At 35.8% G+C, this 19,852-nt stretch overlaps 1 protein-coding gene across 5 annotated transcripts in view; it reads left to right on the forward strand.

Moving 5' to 3' along the window:
• Positions 1 to 19,639, forward strand: part of LOC135323489 (FYN-binding protein 1-like) — a 73,226-nt gene extending 53,587 nt beyond the window's left edge. For 4 of the 5 annotated variants that reach the window (XM_064501442.1, XM_064501445.1, XM_064501443.1 and 1 more), the window contains exons 8-19: positions 233 to 389; positions 2,278 to 2,422; positions 5,294 to 5,322; positions 6,452 to 6,521; positions 7,068 to 7,208; positions 7,877 to 7,908; positions 8,985 to 9,054; positions 10,477 to 10,582; positions 12,512 to 12,674; positions 17,142 to 17,175; positions 18,341 to 18,372; positions 18,482 to 19,639. In XM_064501442.1, coding sequence (XP_064357512.1) covers positions 233 to 389; positions 2,278 to 2,422; positions 5,294 to 5,322; positions 6,452 to 6,521; positions 7,068 to 7,208; positions 7,877 to 7,908; positions 8,985 to 9,054; positions 10,477 to 10,582; positions 12,512 to 12,674; positions 17,142 to 17,175; positions 18,341 to 18,372; positions 18,482 to 18,504 — 1,002 coding nt within the window. In that variant the 3' untranslated portion in view covers positions 18,505 to 19,639. The remainder of the gene's footprint in view (positions 1 to 232; positions 390 to 2,277; positions 2,423 to 5,293; positions 5,323 to 6,451; positions 6,522 to 7,067; positions 7,209 to 7,876; positions 7,909 to 8,984; positions 9,055 to 10,476; positions 10,583 to 12,511; positions 12,675 to 17,141; positions 17,176 to 18,340; positions 18,373 to 18,481) is intronic. The other variant, XM_064501446.1, reaches the window with a different exon arrangement.
• The last annotated feature ends 213 nt before the right edge of the window (positions 19,640 to 19,852 follow it).

Below are 19,852 nucleotides of genomic sequence, written 5' to 3' on the forward strand. Positions count from 1 at the left end.
CCATCACTCCTTTAGCTGCTTTATTGCTATGTGATAGCCCTCTCTTTTCATCCTTGCTTATTAGTTTAAATTGTGTAGTTGGGGATAGGGATGATGCCCGTTTATTTGCCTAGAGTGTTTTAAATGTCAGTGAAATAAATAATCATCATTGCAGTTCTTTTATCTTTTGCCTGAATGTTTGAGAAAGAATTCCTTTTTTCCACATCTGTGATTTGTTACTCCTTCTGTGCAGTTAATGGGACCCATTCAAGTCCTTCATCAGGCACGAGCTTGTACTGACTACAAGGGAGGAAAGAATGAGCTGACTGTCAAACAGGGGGATCAGATTGAAATCATTCGCCTCACAGACAATCCAGAAGGAAAGTGGCTGGGCAGGATAAAAGGATCTTGTAAGTTCTGCTTCTTCACTGTGCTCCTGAATGTTTTCACTGTGTGACAGCAAACGTGTAAGCATATGCAGTGTTATACCAAGGAGGAGCATTAACAAGGCTGAGTCACTGGCCACCAAAGCAAATAATTACCACAACTGACCCCGCTGTGCTTACCTGGCATGTGGGGCTCAGTTCATTGTAGGAAGTTATTGTTCAACATAATGTGACATCTAGAAGCACTAGAATAAGTTAGGAACAATATGTTGGGATCTTCATGGACCTACTGGGGGGTAATTCAGTGTCCTTCAGACTTCAAATTGGCATTAGAATTTGGCTCTGTGGAGGTAATGGCGTTGGCTTTTTTCATATCTTTGTTTTAAAAATAAAATAAAATGGGTGTACCTAATGTGGAACCAGAGAATATAAGATCTTGTTTTAAGAGTATATCTTGTTCCTAGTCTTATGGAAAGATTCTAACTCTCAACTGAGGTTTTTCTCACTGATTTCTAGCTTTTTTCAATCTTGAAAACCAGGATGTTTCCCTACTTGTACAAACTACATCAGTGGATGTTATGAGTATGATGGGGTCTTGATGATCTGGCTGCTGAGTTACAGCAAAGACTGATCAAAAAATCAATCAAAATCATTAAAATCACCAAAAAGCATTAAAAGCACTTGCTTGATTTTTAAGGACACTAGAATGACAATTAAGTTCAGTAAGACAGTTCACATGTATAGAATCAGACAATACCACCTGAGCACTTTGTAGTACTGGCTGTAAAAAGACATGCTTTGGGGTTTTGTAAATAAGTCTTTTGCTTGGATCGTTTTGTAAGTGGAAAACAAATCTCAGTGAAGGCTGGGGGAAGGGTATTTTCTTGAGCATATGCAGTTAATTAATTAATTTACACTGGCTTTTCGTAAACTGATGTCCGCTACAGCAAAATCATGAGCTGTACCAGACTTCTCAGACGTAAGGGTTAAAGGTACAGCCCATGGTGTTTCTTCAGTGCTTCAGCCGTAAGTGTTCACAGGCCCGTAATGGAAAGGCTGAAAAGGAGATCAAGCAATAGAGGAAAAGCAGTTATGATAATTCAAATAAAGTGAGAAAAAAGGGTGTTTATGATTTTCACTCAAGTGTCTATCAGTAATTAAATCTAGTTAATTATTTTTCACATGAAGCTCAGGTAAAGATTTGAGGGAAAGCACACCAGGGCGTGTTCAGAAGTAGCAGAGTGGGGAATTTTCCATTCTCAAGAACCATGTGAGCCTTTTTCCCTTGGGGAAAATATATTCATGCCCCATTTTCATGCAGGCAGCATGTCTGCTGCAGAGAAAGAGTTCCCAGTTTCAGGCCAACTGCTGTGCTTCAAGTTTCTCCCAAGCCCGTGCGCTCAAGATGGTAACCAGATCCCCTTAGTGAAGCTGCAAGGGGGCAGCAAGGTAGCTCCACAGTGTCTACCAGCCCAAAGCACAATCCATGCAAACAAAGTATTCCTTCCTCCTAGTGACCTGTCAAGACCTTTATGTCAGAGACCATCCTAAATTATGCCACCAGACTGCAGTGGTCCCAAGATTAGCTGACAAAAGGGAGCTTGCGCCACCTTGCTCCCTGGAGTCTGCACGGTAAACTCTTCTACTGCAGCTGGGAAGCAAATATAGGTGCTGTTAACTTGATACCAGCTGAGGAGTGTTTGAGGGTATATCTGAGACAGATCTGGAATTTGTATGTGTGTAGATGATTGAAGGCTCCAGGTCAGGCTGTTTGGAATAAAATATTTATATTAAAGTTTTCAGAGATACAAAACAATTCAATCATACTGATTCTGAACCTTCTGTTACACTCATCAGTTCACAATGAGCTTTAAAACTGCCTCTGCTTAATTACATGGTTTCATTCATTTAGATGGATACGTTAAAACAACTGTGGTGGAGATTGACTATGATTCTTTGAAAAGAAAACAACAACCAGCCATCAGAGCTGCTGTGAAACATGCAGACAGCGACCAAGAAGTGTATGATGATGTTGGAGAGCAGGACAGCATTAGCAGGTATGTATAGAGAACACATTCAGGGGAACTAATGATTTTCCCCAGTCAGCCTAGACAGGGGAAGTTTTACAACTACCAACCAGACTCTTGTCACAGAAGAAAAGCAGTCATTTATATAAGAAGCACGTAACTGATCTATTAAAGCTGAAGTAGTCAGAGGAACAAGAATGGACTCTGGAATCCAGCAGCTATAAACATTCATATGTAGGAGGAATTGGTGGTATTGAAAGCGGAGCTGTAGTATTGCAACGCAAAAGAAAATTAAAAGCAAAACATGCAAGATTTTCAGCTCACCCACAGGAAGTGCAGTTCTCTGCCCTCCATCTGTTTTCTTGTTCTCTGTCTCTTGAAGCCACATGCTGTCTTTTCTAACGTGCAAGAATAAAAGACTGTAAAAGCAAAAGAAATCCTCATTGCACAGTGGAACTCCTTATCACCCTCACTGCTCTGGAACTGAGTCTTGCTATCTCTTCCCTTTGAAGAGAAGGAAATTCTGGAGGCATGATTAGAGTGGCCCTCAGGGAGAGACCATGGCTAATGTAGTTAGTTCTAACAAAAGGCCAACCAAATCCCATGAGATGGGTATAAGCTATACTTTGACTGTATCAGAAGCTTCTCTTCTGTGGCACAGTCTCCCGTGCATTTACAATGTAGTGCCATGTTACAGCCTCTCTACTTCAATGTGCCATATTTTTCAGGTCAAACTGATCTGCAGCTGGGGAAATGCCATCTCCAGCAGGGTGCCAAGCTTGCTTGCAGCTAAATATCCTAGTAGTCTTGCGACAAGAGGCTATTCTATCACATGACCCAACATGACAGTGGTATCTTTGTTACTTGACCTCACATAAAAGTCTGCTTCTGTCACCTGATTCAACAAACCGGTGTTCATTCTCCATCACGTGTCCTGATGTACTGACTCACATGCACTGGGATTCAAAAAAGACACCTGCATGTGGGTGTGGAAGATTTCAATGTGTAGGACAGCCCTCTTGCAGCACTCATCCATTGCACCAATGTTTAGAATATTTCCCATTGCCTTTGCTTAGAGGTCTGGCTGGAATAAAGGGATCACACCTGGCTGACTGCTGGGTGCAGCTGGTCCTCAGCTGCTAGAACATCCCCATGAGTGCCAGGAACAGCACTTGGAAAGATTTGCCTTCAGGCTGGCATTCTTTAAGCAACCAATATAGTTTCAGCATGTGATATTCTTGCCGGTTGCACAAAATCTATTTCCCTAACTGCCTGTTGATCTCTTATCATCATAACTTAGCCAGAGGCTTGAACAAAGTTACATTAGTTGTTCCAGGCTGTAGGTAATCTGAGCATCAGGTACTACATTGCAAAAGTATCTTGGGCCAATCTTTTTCACTGTGGCAGGCATTACAATCAACCACCTCAATGCAAAGAATGTAGAAAATTCTTTAAATTCAAGCAAACAAGAATACTTACACTGTTGCATATTGAAGTAACAGTATAAGTATGGATGAATGAATGGATCAGATCCATTAAATCCTTTAAGTTGTATTTTGACATTTGTATCTTCTCTAGTGATTAATAGCATTCTGTTCAGTTCATGAGAGTGAATTGTTGGAAGGTCTGACACATATATCAGCATGTTTTGAAACCAATGCGAGAATGACATACTAAAAAAACCTATTGACCAGGTAGTATTATCTGACTATCAGTAGCATTTGCAATATTCCAAAATTAAGACTAGAGCTGCTGTATTTCAGGATTTGTTGGCACAAAAGTTTAACAAGGATCTTGATTTAATAAGTTTAAGATCTGAAAATAATTGCAGTTACTATGAACCTATCAGTTTCTTTAATTACCATTAGAACATTGGGCTACTAGGAAACCCATGAAATGTGAGAAACATGCAGTTAGAAGTTTAAAGCATCATCCAGTAAAAGCTAGTTGAGCATTAAGTTCATTTGTTTACCCTTTTGTCTCATGAAAATTCCCTCCTGAAGGATGAATCTAAAGGAGATAGATGCACTGGAGAAGTTTTCAGTCAGTATTCAGTATGATATGTTTATTCCCAACAAGTTGGACTACGACCTCCTGAGATCCCTTCCAATCTGAATTATCCTATGATCCTAAGATGTATTTTGTACTTTAGCCCAAAGATATCATGTACAATGTAAAAGATGTTGTAAATATAGTGAATTGTTATAGCTGTAAGTAGACATCGATTTGCTTCTCCTTGAAATCAAATAAAAATGGCTCTTTATTGGAAATTGTAACATTTTAAAGATTTAGGAGTAAATATTCTGTTCTTATGAAAGTGTGCAGCTCTGTTACCTTCAATGTATCTGCATTAATTTATGCAAATAGAGAATTTGCATCAGAGCTTTACTTACAAAATACTGTGTCCCTTTCCTTTTTGCATTAACTAAAGAGGTCTTTGAATTATTGTGGATGATACTTCATAATAATCCTTTTCTTCTATTTTGTAATGAATTACTTCCATGAAAAAAATCAGAATATTTTTTCCTGCTTTACCTGAATCTATTAAAAATAAATACCTTCTCATCTGAGAGCTAATTCACTCGTGAATTGGAAGACATGTTTTCTTTAGCATTACTGAGAATGCAACTACTGTTTGAGTGTAAGAAACTAGTGGGAGTGTGGTGAAGACAGAGAGAAGAAAAGAAATGGTGCATCTAGTTATTGCCCTTTTAGAACATGCAAGCACATGCCTGAGCTTTCAGTGCAGAATTTGCAGTGCTCAGCTGGCAATGTAGACAATGAGTGCCGAAGCAAAAGGGTTTAAAGCTAATAACCACAAAAGTGATGGGTGTTCGTGATGTTTTCTTTTTCCAAATAATGACTGTTTTTCCCTAAAAGCTCTCTCATTTTGCTTTTCAGTCAGAGTGGTGGTCAAACTGGAACTGAAAGTAAGTTCTGCATATACTTCTGGGGGGGAGTTGTTTCTGCATATTGCTTGCCTGCAAATCCAGACCTCTGTAGCATCCAAATAATGAAGTAATTACCCATAAGCATGCTAAGTGTTAGCTAACAGGTAAGAAACAAGGAAGTGTAACAGCCAGATGCACTTTCTTTCCACCTACCGAAACTTGAGTGAAAAAGAAGTTTCATCTTGAGATACAGTGAATCAGAAGCATGCCAGCAGACTACAGACTGCAAAACAGCACAGATATAACTGGAAAAATATTTACATGACCAAGAGTTTCTGTGCAAGAGAAAGTCAGTTCTGAAATAGCCAGCAATATTGTCAATTATACTCCAGTTCCAGTGATACTTTGGTGTCCTAATCAGTATGACTCCAGCAGTTCCACACTGTCGAAAACACATTCAAAACAAGTTTCCTCTTTGGTAGTATTTATTTTTATGTAGCATTCTCTGCTGATCATGAGAGCACAGCTCATCTTATTAGCTTAGAGTTTAGATACTAGTCATGGGAGAAGCATCCCCTGGCAGTGCAGAAGGAAGCTGCTGCCAGCTAAGTACAGATTTCAGTGAGCATTCTGACCAGTGGCTAGAATTGGACATGGAAAGTGAGCTAACCCTGCACTGAAAGAGGTGGTGCCCACAGGTCAAAACTGAGACCAAAATGGGGAGCTTACATTGCTGTTGCTTCTCTGGATGAACACAAGCTGTCATTTGCTGAGAATGTTGGTCTGGCATCTTCTGTCATCACTAGAGTAACACAAAAGTTAAAAAGTCTCCAGTCATCTCAGTAATTGGGCCAAAAAACTGTATCTATCATTTCAAATACATGGTAAATGTTTTTTTTTTTTTTCATTATTCGTGTTCTCATTTTGGCACTGTCACATATAAATGCTGTGGACAAGGTGCCCAACTGGTAAGCATAAATGGCTCTTTTAATAAATAGGCTGTGCTGGTTTACAGAAAGACTCCATTTGCAAGGGTATTGCAGAAACATTGCAAACATATCTTATAAGGCCAGTAATTATAAGGACATACTTATAAGGCCAGTAATTAATGCTCTATTCTAATAGCATTAAATTTAAATGCATTAATTCATTGTTTGATCTGTTGAAGTGATGTTCCTGCCTCCTCCTTCTGATCAAGAAATTTATGATGGGATTGATGATGAAGATGTTAGCATTTGGTAAGGTTTTATATCATTTAGATCATTTGCTTCTCTACCAGAATGTTATCATTTTGGCTTTTAGTATCTTAAAAGTTGGGATAATAATAGCAAGTATTGGGATGATCAGCAAATGGGTATATGTCAGGATGGATCCATGAAGCTAAGAAAGAAAAAAGTTCCTTGGTCTTTCTGGAGAAATTTTGTTTTGTAATTAATTTTGGTATGTCCACAAAAGTAGCTGCAATCATGAAAATCCCCAAATCCCCAACTGCATGGATCAGTACTGACATGAAAATAACAAAATAAAATGCTAGCTTGATTAGTAAAAACAGGAAAGAGGCAAATTGGTAGATGAATATCTATACCTGTAAATATATCTCGATATCTATAAATGACCTAAAATACATATTTCTAGCTTAGTGTTTTAAACAGTAAATGTGCTCACCTTGTGATATACTTTGTTGTCATTAATAAGAATTATGTACATCGATGGAGAATTGAAACTGGACCTTCTAAAAAGAATGTTACATTTTACATTGTGATAATTGCGTGCATACTCCAAAGGTCTGTATCACAGGATGAAGATAAGAATGATATCTGGTCCTGGGGAATTTTGAAGAGGCTAAAGGTCAAAGATGACAAAAAGAAAAGTGTACGAGAAAAAAGAACCAAAGTCAGTGGGGAAGAAGATAAAGGAGACTGGTTGTAAGAGTCTTCCAGGAAATCACAGTGCACTATAACTAATTCTAATAAAGCATTGATCACATGCTACTAACATGTTCTCACAGGAGCCTAATAAATCATGCATCAAATTGCATCTTAGGGTGATACTTTTCTGCAAAAATACTGATCTCCTTTCTTTTAATCTTCATACTATAATGACACTGTTTTTTGTCTCATGAACCCAGTAACTAAAATATAACAAATTTTTGTGTGTGTGAAAAGCACTGAAATAATCCATCATCTTTGTGCCAGCCTGGTGATGTAAGTTTGCTATATCCTCAGTTAAAATGTGTTTTGCTCACCAGTACAATGTAGCTGAGATAAAGTGGTAAATCTAGTCCCATTAATCCAAATTGTAGGAATAATGTGCCAAAGAGAAAAATGCAAAGATTGTCCTCTCCCCATCTTGCCTAAATGTTAGAACAGCAACTGGTGTTCTTACCACCATCTTTTCTCATTCAGTTCTGAACTACTTTACTCTGATTGAGTGGTAAAAGTGTGTTTTTTCCATGAGTATTTTTAATGTCAGCAGAGCTTCGCAATGTCTAGAGATTACTTGGCCATTGTGTTGTGAGTTTTTTAAATGATTTAGATCATGTGAAAGCCTATTAATGTAATATAAATACTTAATGAGCATCTTTTCTTTTCAGTGTGACTTCTCCAACAAAGCAGTTTGGAAAAGGTAATAAATAGTCCATTGTTTTGTCTCCGTATTGATTCCTGATTCTTTTTTCTGTATGTATTACTCTGTATCATGCTTATCACAAAAACACTGCATCCAAGGAAGGAAACGTGATTTCTCTTTGCTTATCCAGTTCTAGTGAACAGATTTCCAGTATTGTGGCTGATTTGGTTACAGACAGGGACATACAAATACAGTGCAAGCTCTCTAGAAGGCAGTTTAAAGTATTTTTTAAGAAGTCATGATTTTTCTGTGTGAGAGATTTCCACATGTTCATTTTATTGGACATTAATTATGAACAGATGCACTTGGAAAGAAACACTTAATGCAAGACTTTAAAAATAAACAGAGATGCTCGTTGTTATTTTTAACACTTGCGGTGTCTTCATAAGATAACAAATACCTATGAATATCAACCCAGCCATGGAATAAAAAGCAAGTTCTTGCAATTCTTGAGGCCATTGCCTGAACTGAGTTCTGAATATTTTATCTCCTACTGTGAGCTTTTTAGCCATGGATTTGATGAGTTCAGCAACTGCTTCCTTTCTACAAACATGCTGGATGTGATTCAAAGTATATTCTTGGGGTAAGAATACTTTTCACTGCTTTGGCATTCCAATATGGCCTAAAAGCTAACACACATAAGATTCGTATTCACTTCTAGGCACCTTTACATTGACAAGAGTGCTGTACAAGTGCCTGAATGTACATTAAAGTCAAACCCTGAAAATATACTTTGATACAACACAGTGGGAACTAGTCTAATTAAAATAAAGATTAAAGGCTATTGCATTAGCCAACATGCGCTAAAACTTGCTTCAGTTTAAGAAGATTAAAATATCAGTGAATACCTGTTATTATTAATAGAGTCTTATTCTGAAAAGGGCAACTGGTGTATGTTTTGCACAGTGGATTGCACAGAAGGGAAAGCTGAGTTACTGTTGGTGATAAATGGCTACAGTAATTGCTGCAATTTCTTGTTAACTTGGCTATACTATGGTAGATCGTAACACAATGTATTCACTACTCAAGGATCACATAATATTTTTCCATTCTTTTGAACACTGTTTTTTCAGATTGTGGAGACAGTGATGTTTATGATGACGTAGATGCCTCAGACTTCCCTCCTCCATCAGCTGGACTCAAGCAAGTGAACATGGGAATTACTCCTCTGATTAGAAATCTTTAATATACTGTGACATGTTTTCAAAGTATTTACTAGAGGCAGATTGCTACTAATGTATGCTTTGTTTGATGTTGTCAAGTTTTGTAGTTCTCATAACCCTGCTTTTGATAATTACAGATGAACATTCAGTGCTTCCTTTTCAAATTGAAACAATAATGATATTAGACAGCAGAATTAATAGGCATGCTTTGAATTTCAACAAATTCAACCCCTGATGGATAAGAGGTGCAAATGAATGCATGAGTTAAAGATCCTTCATTGGAGATGCTCTGCATGCAGTCCTCTTCTATAAAAATTTGAGGACTGCTAGGATAAGTGCTGTATTTGATCTCAGTTGCTCCAGTATCTTGTGAGAAAAGGCGATATTACCGTATGTTATCAGTATGGAACACATCTGGAAATGTAAAGTTAAACTTCAAAAACTTTTATCCCTGGACGGGGAAGTTAGAGCCATCTTGGCAGCACAGATGTGTTATGAGCACAGATGAGTATCTGATTGCAGAAATGACTGCAATTTTTCACATTCTGCCATTGCTGACTTCACTTAGGTGGAGCTGCAAAGAGTGCACTACAATAACCTAGTCTGGAGGCATCAAAACAGAGAGAGCTTTTTAAGTGTATATATCCAATGGAAAGGATATGGCCCGCCTTAATCTGGGTTACTTCAAGCATACTCATACATTTTTCATCAGTGAAGCTGTCATCTGCAACTCCTAGACAAATCAGGAAACCAGAGAGTCAGACCTTAAATTCCCTGGTACAGAATGAGGAAAGGCAGTTAAGGAATTGAAACCCTGCCATGCCCAATGGCGCAAATCAGCATGGATGTGGAAAAAACAGTAGCACTCAAAATGGATCCTTAGTTTTGTGCATGCAGTGCAGATTCCCTGGAGTAGGAAGGTGTTATATACGCACATAGGAATTAAAGCAGCTGTTATACAAAAGGCTAAGACAATCCAGCTGCCTCCACAGTGGGACATGTTATGTTCAGCCTATTGCCCAAAGATATGTAGACTTCAGAAAAATTGTCCCTTGCCTAGAGATTCCAAAATGATGTGTGTTGTTTATAAAATCTATTTTTGGTAGTTATAAGGTTCTCATTGCTGTAGTAGCTAGATGCTTTGAAAAATTTTATATATTCACTTATTTAGTAGATATATTCATTTCAGAACTCATGAAAAGAGAAAAGTATGAAAAAAATCCCAACTGTTTATGCCTTCTGAAATCAAGTCTCTATTGTATTATAATTATCTATATTAGTTTCGCAGGGAGGAAAGAAGATATGTATGAAAGTAAATGCAGGTTCACCGAAATTATCAGAGGGTTTGTCAATACCTCATATATGTTGCTCATTTGGTTTTATCTGTAACCTTGTGTTTTAGTTCATCAAAACCAGTGAGCCTTGGAAAAGGTAAACCAGATGAAAAAGATGCACGGAAGTTGAAAAAGATGGAAAGAGAAGAAAAAGAGTTCAGAAAAAAGTTCAAAGTAAGTTTTATTCACACACAATATAAAGACCAATATGTATTTATAGTATTCTCTAATTTGTTTCCTTTAATTTGTGAATAATCCATTATTTAACCTGTGAAAGGTGATTAGTATTTATGGTTTGAATGTTCAGATTTAATGGTAGGATATATATTGAACTCAGTATTCTAAACACAGATTTTAAATTCCCATTCTTATTTTTTCCATTAAATGCAGATCTTGCAACACTTTCAAAAGAGCATCATTGATTTCACTGCCATTACGATAGTAACAAAAAAAAATTCTCAGCTTGTAGTATACAAAAATACTTTATTTAAATTGACCAATTTGATTGAAAATTAAATAGAATGTCACCAAAAAAGCAGTTTCAAGTTGTGTAGAGGAACTAACTCAGCAAACATCTATAATAATTCTGGGCATTTATGGATTTAAAAAGATAGAAAAACACAATAATTATGTGGTTTTCAAAACACTCCCCATTTCCACTATAGTAGAAAAATATTCTTACCCTGTTTTGGTTGATTCTAGGTGCTGAGCTGTTCCTGAGATTACATATGCTCAGCACGCAAAAAATTATGACTTGTTCAAGCTCACATCATACATAAAATGTCAATGCTTGGACTTAAGACTTAGCAGGATCTATAAACTGTGGTCAGATAAGAAACTGGCTTCATCTAGAATTTAGTTTTCATCCATCTGCCACTTTTTTTTTTTGCTAATGTTATAAGTCATTAATGCAAAATCCTTTGTATTTTTTAAATTGTTTGCTTGTGTGACTGTACCAGCTCTTTCAGTTTAATGCTTTATAAAAATACTAGCACAGAAACAGAGATATAGTTCTACATGGGGCAAACAAGTAAGGCATTCATCACTGATCTAACTTACTTCTGAGGAAAGTTACTGTCAAAATTCAACTAACGCCTAGAGCTTTTGAAAATCCTACCTTTGAAAACTACAAGTTTTCACCAGCAGAATTTGGAACATGACAATTTCTGCCTCAAGCTTGACACCAGCAAACTTTCATGGCCAAACAATGGCTAGGATTTAATATTAACAGTGCAATTCACAATGAATTATAACTTATAACATTGTCATTTGTGATGTACAAACCTTTAAAGAGGTCATACATCTGAGTAATTGCCGAAACAGGTTTCATGCATTTTGTCCTTGCCAAAACTATATGATGCAGGAATAGAAAAGATGGCTTGTTGTTCACAACAAATAATATTTATCTCCTTTGTGAGAATTTGGAAGCATAAAACTTTTGCATTCTCGAGTGTTCCAGTTGTGGAATTTGGCTAAAAATTGAATAAATTTCCCATCTTGCAGATGCTTTCAGAGTAGAGGCCAAAACTGAATGAATAGGGACAAAGAGTGAAAATCTAATTTTAGATCCTGGATCCAGATTGGAGCTACCATGCTTTGAGAATAGTATGGGATAGTTTACATTTGATGGAAAGAGAATTTTGCTCTTGAAAGATGCCAGTCTGATGCTTTCTGAAGCAGCGGTGAATGCAAGTATTACCATGCAGTTGTATATTTGTATGAGAGATATTCACACTTCGTATCAAAAAAGATTTCCAACATATGACTTTTTTGACTGTGTGCCACTTTTTCACTTGTAATTCTGTCAACTATCTGATAAATATCCTGGAAGTTTCTTAGTTGAATAAAACTTACAATTTATACCCTTGCAAGGGGTTTAGATCTTCAAATCTCTGGCAGCCACCATAACCAACAAGCCTGCAAAAATGAGCATTTCTAAGTGCTAATAACAAGAATGGGCACAAACACTAGATAGCATAAACAATTATTTACCTAACTTTCAGAAAGTTAGCAATAAATGGGAATATATTATTATAAAACATGCACGATCATAGCTTTTGCATTAATATTTTTATCCAGCATCTCTTTATTTTATTTTTACAGTTTGAAGGTGAAATTAGAGTTCTTTACTCTAGTACCACAATCCAGGATTTACCCCAGAGAAGATGGGGATCTAAAGACTTACAGGTTAAACCAGGGGAGTCTCTTGAAATTATAGAAAATACAGATGATACCAAGGTCCTGTGCAGGAATGAAGAAGGAAAATGTAAGTTTTATTAAAAAACTGTAGTACAGAATGCATGTGCTATAAATTAGGCTGTCAAAGATGATTGTTCAGCACAACTTGAGTCAGAAGAAAGCCTTCTTTGTCATGCTCAGACAGAGACTAATACATGTATTTTTCCTTGCCTGATGGTTGACAATAGGTAGATTGCTGTTATTTTATTATTATTATTACTTACAGTAGCTCCTAGAGTGTGTTAGAGTTCCTTAAAAGTTTACAACTCAGATAGGCAAGGCAGACCAAATGTGAGAGGAAGGACAAATTATTTATGTAAATCTTGCTTTGCATCAACTAAGATTAGCAGATGTCTTTCGGTGCTTTTGTGTCTCATCACTTGACATGCAAAATATAGCTGTGATACCACACAATCTAGGAAAGCAGTAGAATCCTTGCCGCACCTCTTAGAAGCACTTGCCCATTAATTTCAGCCAAGGGAAAATCAACGGCAGTATTCTTATTAGCTCTTACTTTGGATTGCCAGAGCTGGAGTTTAATCTTTTCAACAGGCTAGGGAGGAAAAGGAGTCTTCCCCCAGCAGCTCCAAGGCGCATATCCTCATTGGCGTGCCTGCCTGTTTTGGGAGCTGTCAAGGCAGCAGCTGCAGCTACACGTCCTTCCAGTGTTCCTTTGGAAGCCTTGGCCAGGGTGTGCATTGGCAGGAGTTGCTGCATTCTTTGGAGAAGTCTGGACCATCTACTGTTGGTTTTGCTTTCTTACTATGTTTCTGCTACAGTACTTTTCAAATCTCCCGAAAAGAATTCATTGTGTGTAGGAATAGAGTGTGTTCGAAGTAACAGCTTTCTAAATAAACAACTCACCTTCGCTGTTTACCGCTGCCCTAACTAGAAGGCAGTCCGATGCCATATACCTCTGAAGTGAATTTGGTAACTTGTTATTGTTTTCCCCTGTGTACTCATCTGTTGTAACTGAAGTATAGCCCTCTTCCTGGCAGGCCATCAGGATGCAGATTTTCTTGCATAACCACACATAGGTTTTTCAAAATATGGATTGACCTAGTGTAGCCTCTTCCCCAAGAGCAGCTTTGAATGCCACACTTTTTGAATTAAGCTACTAACAACAAAGTAGAAAGTAGTTCATGTTGTTTGTTTTCCTCACAGTAGTCTTCAAAGCCTTTCAAATAGTGACAGAACCTACTGCTTTGCTATGCATAAAAGAGCAAAACAAATAAAAATACCCACCCTGAAAAACTTTGAATAGATCTCTGTCAAGTTTCACACTAATTAGTAAGGCTCAAATCCTACTGCATGTAAGTACCTGACAGTTTTGGTTATTTGCTGTAGCTGGAGTAGACTTATATCTTAAAAGTATAATTTAACTTTTGAAGACCAGATAGACTGAAAATCAACAATTAAAAATATTCTTGTTACTTTCTTGCATATGAATTCTTCCATTCATCCTTCAACTTACGATGTACTTCCCTAGCTTCTATGCCTCTACTGGCAGTTAAAATTAGGAATTACGTTATAGTATCCTCCCACCTTGTTGAGCAAGGACTGATGAGCTTAGGAACATACTCTGCTATGAGTTATTTTTATAGCTACCAAATGATTTGAAATTACTAAAATGACACAAGGAACTGATTCTCATTTACTCTCAAATCCCTTGTTACTTCTGCCTTGGTCAGATCCATGTATCTTCTGAGATACAGAAGATCTTTCAATTCACTTTCATGGACTTTTCTTAAACATTAGGATGTGGATGAATGTCAGTGCTTGAAAATGTAAGCTGTGTCCTCTCCAAGCCTCCTTTACACTACCAGAAAGCTGTTGGCATGATGCATCATAGCTTTCAGTTATGCTAAGTAACCAAGACTGAGTTTGCTGACTTGCTCCCCTATTCCCCTATTATGGAAGCCACACAAATATGAATGAACTAGATAAAACTTTGGACATGTAATCTTGGAGCCTTGTTCCTGATTAGGAAAGAGTCTGAAAGAGTGCAGAGTAGGCAGAGGCTGTCTGCAACATTTCCAGGGGCTAGGGACCCATAGGAAAATGTAGCCTTGAGGCTCCTGCCTCAAGGTTAATCTTTGCAGTATTAGAAGGACTGTCATTTACTGTGTATGTTTGGTTTGCAAGCATGTTATGTTTGTATACCATGACTGCAACTGAAGAAACTTGGCTTTCATGTAGATTTGCATGAAAAAATGAAAATTAAAAACAGAGAAGATGAGATTGGCTGAGTGATTTTGAATGACTCCCAGGGAGACTTTAGGAGTCCTGTAAATAATTGGACTCTGCTTAAAGAGAATTTTAAAAAGATGATGTCTTTAAAGAACATTCCATTTCCATGCTTTTATCCCAGATAAAGTCTGAGGAAAGAGAACCAGGAAAAGAATATGTTGAATAAACAACAGCCTAAGTGTAGTGGCTTGCATTTAGCCTGAGAAACTACATAGATGACTGAAAATCTGCAGCTTTAAGTTCTTTGGACTGTTCAAGATTACTTGCAGTTTAACAATCTTGATAGGCAAAATCTGTAATAGAATTTTTGTAAGTATCAAATCCTCATGAATACAGGCAAATTAAGCACCTATTTTATCTAATACAGATGCAATCAAATATTAAATGCATAGAAATATTTTTCCATTTTCTTAGCAACACAATTTTGTATAATTTTTTTCAAAGGATGCCTGCAATAATTTTAAGTTTTGGATACTGTTCTAAATAAGAAAACAGGTAATTTATTCTTTAGCTTTCTTACAAAGAGGTTATTATGGTTTTATGACTGATTGAAAACAGTATTATTGAGCTTACAGAGACTTTACCTAACACACGTTGGTTTATATAGAGGGTTAAGTAGGTTATTTTTCATTCTGATTGCATTCATTTAACTGTTAAGTCATAAACTGAAGTAAAGCAGATTAGTGTCAAATAAAATATTATTACATGAAATTAATGCCTTTCAGGCAACATTCAGCTGTAACACAAGAGAGAAATTTCTTTTAAAAATGCATTGATTTTAATGTATTATGGCCTTCACAGAGCAAATCACTAATTTGTTCTGTTATATGAGATGGGCAATCAGTATAGCACATTCTAGAGAAAACTATTTATATTTGAGATTTATAGCAATATGTGATATCTGCCTATATTTTAAGATGGAAATACACCAACTTAAAATGAATTATACAAATGTTTCTTTACAGAGAAAAATTCTATATAAGAAATAGTTACATATTACCATTTGCAGAATTATTCAGGATATTATTCTTGTCAGATAACTCTTCCAATATTCCATATAGAAATCCTGGGGTGTTTTTACACATCAAAACATCTGCCAGTTGAAGACTGTGATAATTCAGCAGCTTTTCGGCATAGTATGAAGTCATTGTGTTTGATACTAATTTGCAAGGAAAAGTAGTAAAGTTACACATCTTATAAAGGGCAGTTTCAGTTAGAATAAAATTAGCAATGGGTTGTAAAAAATGCTTGAAAAAATGTCATATGAAATATGAGATTCCTTAGGTAGACATTACTGTGTTTTTTTTTTTTTTTTAAGGATACTTTCATGTCTTGTGTGTCAGAAAAGTTCAAACAAATAAGTAAAGAATTCCTTTAGGTTAAATAGTAAGATCTGGAGGTTGATGTAAATGGACCTGAAATATCATCACCAGAAATACTAGCAGAAAAGTGGTGTTTTCTGTACTATATGAAGGTTCCTCTAAATAAACATGAAGCAATAGCAGCTCCATGCAAAGAATGCAAAAGAATTTTACAAGTAAAACTAATTAAGTCATTTTAAAACCTGTGAGTATGGTAGAGTACATGAATCATTGAAAAAGCAGCATTTTAGCGTGACTATTTAAGTCTCCAACTCAATAAAAGAAGGAAAATTATATCGTAATTTCAAGTCTAGTGTAAGATGATGTGTCCTCTTTAAAACTGTATTATTTTGTCTGTACATACTAATGTTTACCTACAGATCTGTAATTATTGTTACGGGTTTTGCTTTGGTCATGTATGTTATGCCAATTGACAAGTAAGTGTATCAGTAGAGGTCTTTTACCAAAAAAAGCAAGTAACTTTTTCAAGTGATTAAAGGTATCTGACTCTATCAGTAATGCAACAGAATGATAGATTAATTCACTGGTGAGCGGCTATTCTAATATTTTTCCATATTCTTATATAAAAACTTTTTATCATTTGATACAATTAAAAAATTTTAAACAATTATGGTTAATGGTAATTAACTGGTGTATACATCTTGAAATACATTTTTGTTCCATTAGGAAACTACACATATTTCTTCAAAATCTGTATGATAGCAAAATTTTCCATTTACATTATTATCGATCTATATATTTTCCTATCTGAAATGTGTATTTCACTACACCAAGAAAACCTGTATTTCACTAGCTCCAGCAACAGTATAAATATCATGAATATTTAAATTTAACTTAAATACATATATATTTCAATTTTACAGATGGCTACGTTCTGAGAAGCAATTTAGTTGAGAAGTAAGTACCAAATGATCATTTTGAACAATTTGCTTTAATACTCAGTTTTATTCTAAACTGTTTGTTAAGTAAAAGTGAAATTTAATTGTTTTCGTATGTGGTACTAGTCCTGTAAATATGAATTTTTTTTAGAGTTTAGCTTTTTCAAGAATTTCTCACATACCCGTATGCTGGAAATAATCCAGGGCTCCATTCCTCATTGCTTACCCAAAAACTCTGGTTTAAGCCATGAAAAATGACATAAATTGAGTATTATTGGGACTGCAATCTATTAGCAAACTGCACATTAATGTGGCTAAGTGCACTGAGGCCAATTTCAAATGTTTAACTAAAATGGACCAATTTTTCCTTAGGTTTATTTTTATTTCGGTCTTATTGGGATTGAGAAGGTTTGGTGTTGCTCAGAATAATCATGTGGGGTTCAGCATTTAGGATCTAATCCAAAACCCTTGTCAGACAAAGCCTTTCCATTTCCTTCAATGGGCTTTATGTCAGGCTTTTAAATATTAAATCAGATGTCTGTTTTAGAATTCAGGCCGGCAAGCATTTATATAAGTGCTTAACATACATAAATAGCCTTATTGGCTTCCATGGGACTATTCATGTATCTAAGTGACACATTTTGAAAATTCCTACAACTCATGATGCCTATATCATTTATAGACATTACCTGAATTCATTATCTACAAAGCTGTTCTTCCAAAACCATTGTCACATTGACAAATACAAGAACAAATAAGCGTTGCAAGGACATACTGATTTTCTTCACTCATCTTTTCTGGTTTTGATTTAAAAATTCAGTAAGAATTTCATTTTTAAAGGAAATGTATCTATGAGTTTGTTAAAACAGCCACTGAAAAAAATGTATTTTTAAATTCTTTTAACAAAGGAAACCTATCAGTTTAGAAAGAAATGTATCCAGCTTTACCCTTCACTGAAAATTCTTTGACCTGGCCATCTTGCTGAGTCCTCTGAATTAAAATATAGCTAAAGTATAGGTAAAACCTGTGGATGAAGCTGGCATTTTCCTAACTAGCAAATGAATTATTTGCTACATATCTAAACCATGCTACTCGTTTTATGTCTACATGCAAATAGAAATATTAATTTATTAAATTTAAATTAATTTTTAAATACATTATTTTCCCCTTTTTCTGTTTTACAGTGATGGAGAGATTTATGATGATATTGGTGATGGTATGTTAGACATTTCAAACAATACTAAATTCAGTTACAACAAATAACTTCATCCTTGAATCAAAGTACTGTAGAATACTAATATATTTGCATTTCATTTCTATTTCAGGTTGCATCTATGATAATGACTAATGCTGAATTCTATGAGTTTAAGAGTTTCATTGAGGATCAAAGTTTATTTTGAACTGCCTTGTTGTCAAAGAAAAGGAAATGACCAAAGTTGACTGGTTACAGGTTAATTGATTACACCCCTGTCTACATGAACAAAGTTTGGTTAGCATTTTTTTAATAACTTCAGGGTCTTGTCATCAGTTGCTTTGTATGACATTTTTCTTGCTATTTATCAGAGCAATTAAAATCCAGGGAATATGAACTGAAGTTAAAGTTACCATCTTCTGCTTCCTTTCTATATTTGTCACAGTCCATGTAAAAACAGTCCCTCAATTAGCAATACCCAAAGAGGCCAGTTCAGTTCTGTGAAGGATGCAGAGGACAATAAGCCTCGGTAACAGGTTTTTCTCCAACTCTTCTGTTAAGCACCAGAGACTGTCACTCTGGGGAGGATGGTATCCTGAAAAGAAACGCCTGTCTTTGGTGATAGCATCCTGTTGTGAAAACAGGAAATAAAAAGTGGGTATCAGAGAAGACAATGTATTGCTGACCTGCCATTCCAGTTGTAATAGTGTTAGCTACACTGACATGTACAGCCATGTACCTTTATTGCCAGGTTTATGTTGCACTAGTAATAGAATATAGTTTTCTAAAAATTACTTAATTATTTTGTAAGTACTTTTTGACTAATATTAATAGTACAACAGTAAGCATAAGTTATATGTGTTACATACAGCACTCTGAGATACCATGGAAGATTCTATTTTATAGCTTACTGTTGGTCAGAATATATTCAGAATGTTTAGGCTAAGATTCAATTTTTGTTTAGTTTGAAGATATATTGTCACTATAGTTATTTGGGCATTAAAATGGACCAAAAAGTTATGATAAACTGGTGGGAAATAACTTCAAGAATAAAAAAAAAAAAAGTGTATATATATATATATGTGTGTATTTATCACACCATTTTGACGCTATGTTTTTCTTTTAAGTATTACTATTTTACACTGGTCTTAGCTAAATGAGAGTATATAAATTAAACATTTCCATGCTTATACATTGTAGAAACAACATTTATTCCTAACACACCCAAAATCATTAGCAATGCTGTTATTTGAAAGAGCAATAGCAAAATAAAATAAAACGAACCAATGAACCGTGATAATAAATATCACTTTGCACTTACTCATATATCAGAATCCACTGGAAATCAAAGGAAATTTACAGTGAACTCCCAATAAACAGGGAGATGATGTACAGAAAATGGAACATTTATTTGTAGTCTGTGATGCTTAGACTATAGTGCTAGCTACCAATAGCCTATCATAGCCTGTGTGGCTGGATCAGTGCAGATAACCCTTCTTGATAA

This window comes from Dromaius novaehollandiae, chromosome Z, assembly GCF_036370855.1.
Source record: "Dromaius novaehollandiae isolate bDroNov1 chromosome Z, bDroNov1.hap1, whole genome shotgun sequence".
NCBI lineage: Eukaryota > Metazoa > Chordata > Aves > Casuariiformes > Dromaiidae > Dromaius > Dromaius novaehollandiae.